Source organism: Nicotiana attenuata, chromosome 3 (assembly GCF_001879085.1).
Source record: "Nicotiana attenuata strain UT chromosome 3, NIATTr2, whole genome shotgun sequence".
Classification (NCBI taxonomy): Eukaryota; Viridiplantae; Streptophyta; class Magnoliopsida; order Solanales; family Solanaceae; genus Nicotiana; species Nicotiana attenuata.
Genome location: NC_031991.1, coordinates 34,021,050 through 34,025,101, shown reverse-complemented (window position 1 = coordinate 34,025,101; position 4,052 = coordinate 34,021,050). Strand labels below are relative to the sequence as shown.

The 4,052-nt window shown below is 39.0% G+C and overlaps 1 protein-coding gene across 1 annotated transcript; it reads right to left on the bottom strand.

Moving 5' to 3' along the window:
• On the bottom strand, positions 2,089 to 3,843 carry LOC109223506. Its single transcript, XM_019387847.1, has one exon. The coding sequence runs from the start codon at positions 3,710 to 3,712 to the stop codon at positions 2,345 to 2,347; it is 1,368 nt and encodes a 455-aa protein (XP_019243392.1). The 5' UTR covers positions 3,713 to 3,843; the 3' UTR covers positions 2,089 to 2,344.

Below are 4,052 nucleotides of genomic sequence, written 5' to 3'. Positions count from 1 at the left end.
CTGGTTCTTTGACGGTGAGTTTGTTAGATCATCAAAATATAAAGCTAGGGTACTATAAACCCATCACAGTGTTTTCGTTCAGAATTATCTTTACATGATAACTGTGGCTATTTTTGAATGACCACTTGTAAATCTGGCTATTTTTGAATTTCTCCCTAATTAAACTAGTCAGTTAAGCTCAGAAGAATTATTGGTGGGCCTACATAATATATATATATATATATATATATATATATATATATATATATATATATATATATATATATATATATATATATAACGCCTTTCAAAAAGGCTTTACATATAGCGCATTTTAAAAGGGCGCTATACTTAACTGCGCAAACGGCCGTTAAGGTATAGCGGCGCTATATATAAAATGGTCACCAAATTTTTTTTCCACATATTTTGATTCTTTGAATTCAAAAAAACCACATTTTGATTCCAAGACTCTTCTATTACTGATGACGCAATATAACTCTTTTATTGCTTCGATATGAAGCAGTCACTTTAGGAATTAAGCTAACGTTCAGTTTGCATTTTTACGATGCCCTTCTTTTCAACACAAGTGTTCGTTCGAAACTCAGTCCACGTTCAACTGGCAATTCACCTCTAAAAGGTGCCATTGGGAAATGGCGAACTGCCTCTGTTAATTACCATTAGTTCCACTTGTACATATTTCAAGTAGATTAGTGGCTTGTAGAATTGCCTCTTTTCTGCGCCAAGTTCAAATCTTAGATGGTACATTGAAGGAGGTGTAAAAGCTTGAAGGGATGTCGCTGTTACAACATAATTATCTTTTGGAAAGATGTTCTCCAATCGACTTATTTGGTACACTTTATTTCTTTCCTTGATATAGCTAGGCATAAAAGTAACAAAAAACCTATTAATCTATGATTTTCTCCTTTTCAATTCAAATAACATATTTTATTTATCGAGAATCAAACTGTATGAGTTTTGATATTTAAAACATACTTTTTATCATGTTGACATGAGAAAAATTACGACTTATAGTTTTTTTCCGTACAATTTGTAAGTATCTAAATTTTTAATTTAAAATACTGTGTTGAAATTTGTCATCCACACTGAACCAGAGGGAATAATGAAGCTTTTGAAAAACAGAACCTCTTGTAGATGCTTCTTTGAAAATTGAGTAGAATCAGACAAGATTACAAGTGCTTTAAATCTACGCAAGACTTTCACGGGGAAAAGAAAACAGAGAGTCAAGTTGCAAATACAGGTTATGAATACGGCCTATGTTAACTTGTTTGGTCTTATTTATCTTTACCAATTTACCTTCAGCTCAAAAATATTCTTAACGTAGCGCGTACATACTGCTTTGTATTAACTTTTAGACAAATTTTCCTTGAAACTTCCCAAAGTTAAAAATATTCTTACGCTTTATATATAACTCTTTTTAGTCAACTTTCAAGCAACGAACTTTATTTGTACATTATACTACTTCTCGCTCGAACTATGTATGGGCTTATTTAAAGGTTTACCCATCACCCAGATCATTTTAAGTATCTATGCCTCAAAAGATCACATGCTTCTTTTTGAGCATGCCTATTCAACCTGCATGTAAAAGCAAGTAAACCAACCTGTGCCCACCAAGCTGTGGTGGGCAGTAAACTAAAGCCTAATTCAGGTCATTCTTGGTTGGATTTGCTTTTAGCTCTTTGCGGGTCGCAACATGAGAGATATCATTTACTCCTACCTTCGTATTCTTAAATCAGGCCCACATGACGATAACGAATCCAGTGTAATCTTACAAGTGAGGCATCCCGAGATGTTACTTCCGATACATCTTCGGACCAAGAAAAAGACTGAAAAACAGGAGTAAGAAACAGTAACACCAGCAAACTCAGGCCATGATTTTTCTTTAGACATTTGATACCATTCAGAGTATCTCCATGTTTTATATATATAGACACGTATCCACAATTTGATATGATCGGATTACTTAAACTATGTATGAGTTCAAACAATGCCTCGAATCATCTCAAAGAAACCTAAAATGTAGAGTTAAGTGTCTGGCTGAGATATTAAAGCAATTACTTAATTTCTCTACTTCGCAGTATACTAATACTATACTTATAAGGATGTGTTTCTTGTACGATAAATTAACAATTAAGGCGCCACATTTGCTACTTGAATATGGTTTAGGGTCGTGCTTAATCAACATCAGTTACTAATAATTTTTTCACTTGCATATCTGATATCCCAATCCCACAAAACATTACATAAAAATTTCAGAGAAATGCTAAACACACAGCCCATAGCCAGCCGCAAAGTTCACAGAATCCTATCTTCACTTAAAAACAAGAAAGAAAAAATAGGATAAAATTCAAGGCTTGCCACCCTCTGGATTCAACGCGCCACCACTCTGCCTCCCGTCCACCGCCGCTGCAGCGGCAGCAGCAGCCACCGTAGGATACTGCATTGGCTGTTGCATAACACCTGCTGGTGCAGTATAATACACCTGTCTCCCTACACTATCATACCCAACTTGTGTATACGTTGACTCCGCCGGCGCGTGTGGCCGCATCATCCCCATATTTTCCGACGTGTAAGCTCCTCCCATCTTCGGCTGTTGAATTGTTGGCTGAGACGGAACTCCGCCGTACACCGGCTGTCCCCGGTATACCTCCGGCATCACGCGCTGCATGCCGTAATAAGCCTGACCGCCCAATTGGTTAGTCACCGGTCGCATCGCCGGAGTTTGATAAACCCCAGCGGATGTTTGAACTATGTATACAGGTTGCTCAGTTTGAACTGCTGTTGTTGGGTAAGGTCCACTTGTCATATGTCGTTCCGGCCAAAACGTCGCCGGATTTGTTACCGGCACCATCTGTTGAGGGGGCGGCGGAGGACCCTTTTGCTGATAAAATTCATCAACCTTTCTGTTGTACATAGCTTGTTCGTGGTTCGAAATATGCTGCTGCAACCTTTGCATTTCCTGAATCTGTCTCTGATAATCAGCTGCCGCGGGCGAAATTACAGTATCCCCGATGATATGCCGGTCATCAGAACCAGCATGAAATTCCTTAGCAAAAACCTCCGGCACCGGCGGTGGAGGAACCGGATCCTGTAACTTCACTGGCGGAGGTTGTTGAGCTTGTCCTTTCTCTAAACCAAACAAAAAATCAGGAGTACCTGCCGGGGGCGGCACCGACGAAACAGCCGTCGGTGAATTCACGTCCTGTAACTGAACAGAATTCAAAGCATCAACAAACCACTGACTCTCAGGTTTCGAGTCACTAGAACCGAAAGTACTAGTCGCCGGTGTATTCATAGGGAACAAAAAAAGCCGGAGTCTAGCCGGTTTAGTTGAACCGCGATAAAGCCGGTCATATTCAAGCATCATATGTTCCAAATCTTCATCATTAGTTACTGAAATTAAAGCATCAAGATCCTCACCAGGTAACTGATACTTAAAGCAAACTTCACAGTCTGAAATAGAAGAAAGTTTGGTAATAAGATTTGAGAATCTGATATTACGATCAACGGAGAGGATTTTGGTTTCACCACCGACGTAGGCGAGTTGATTATCGTGGGGTCTAGGGTGTATTTTTCCGCCATAGCTGCACATGAATTTGACCTTGTAAGAAGAAGGTGGTTGATCATCCCATGATGCGTTTTCACAATCAATTTCACGAGAACGTGGGGATGAATTTACAGAATCTGGGTATGAAGAATAAGAGTAGTTTTCCATTGTTTGAGAATTTGGGAGGAATTTTTGAGCAACTACAAAGAAATGGAAGAGTTTAGAGGAGCCATAGGAACTTGAAAAATCAGGAGGTTGAAGTAGAAAAAAAGGGCAGAGAAATAGAAGGGGAAGAGGGAGATTTTGAGTTGTTCATGTGGGCCCAGATGGGTCCCAAAAATTGGGACATTGCTTATCAGGTGGGTCCGATGGTAGGGACGTTGTAATATTATTTGTGTTATTGCGTAGTAGGAATAACAACTAACAAGGCAGATAATGGTGATGCGTGGGAGAAAATCTTGTGCGTTGGAAATCATTTCATTGAAGAAAAAGAACTAAGAAAAAACAA

Excerpts from the sequence above, each read along its gene's own strand:
- LOC109223506 (XM_019387847.1), bottom strand. The coding sequence starts at position 3,712 with ATGGAAAACTACTCTTATTCTTCATACCCAGATTCTGTAAATTCATCC.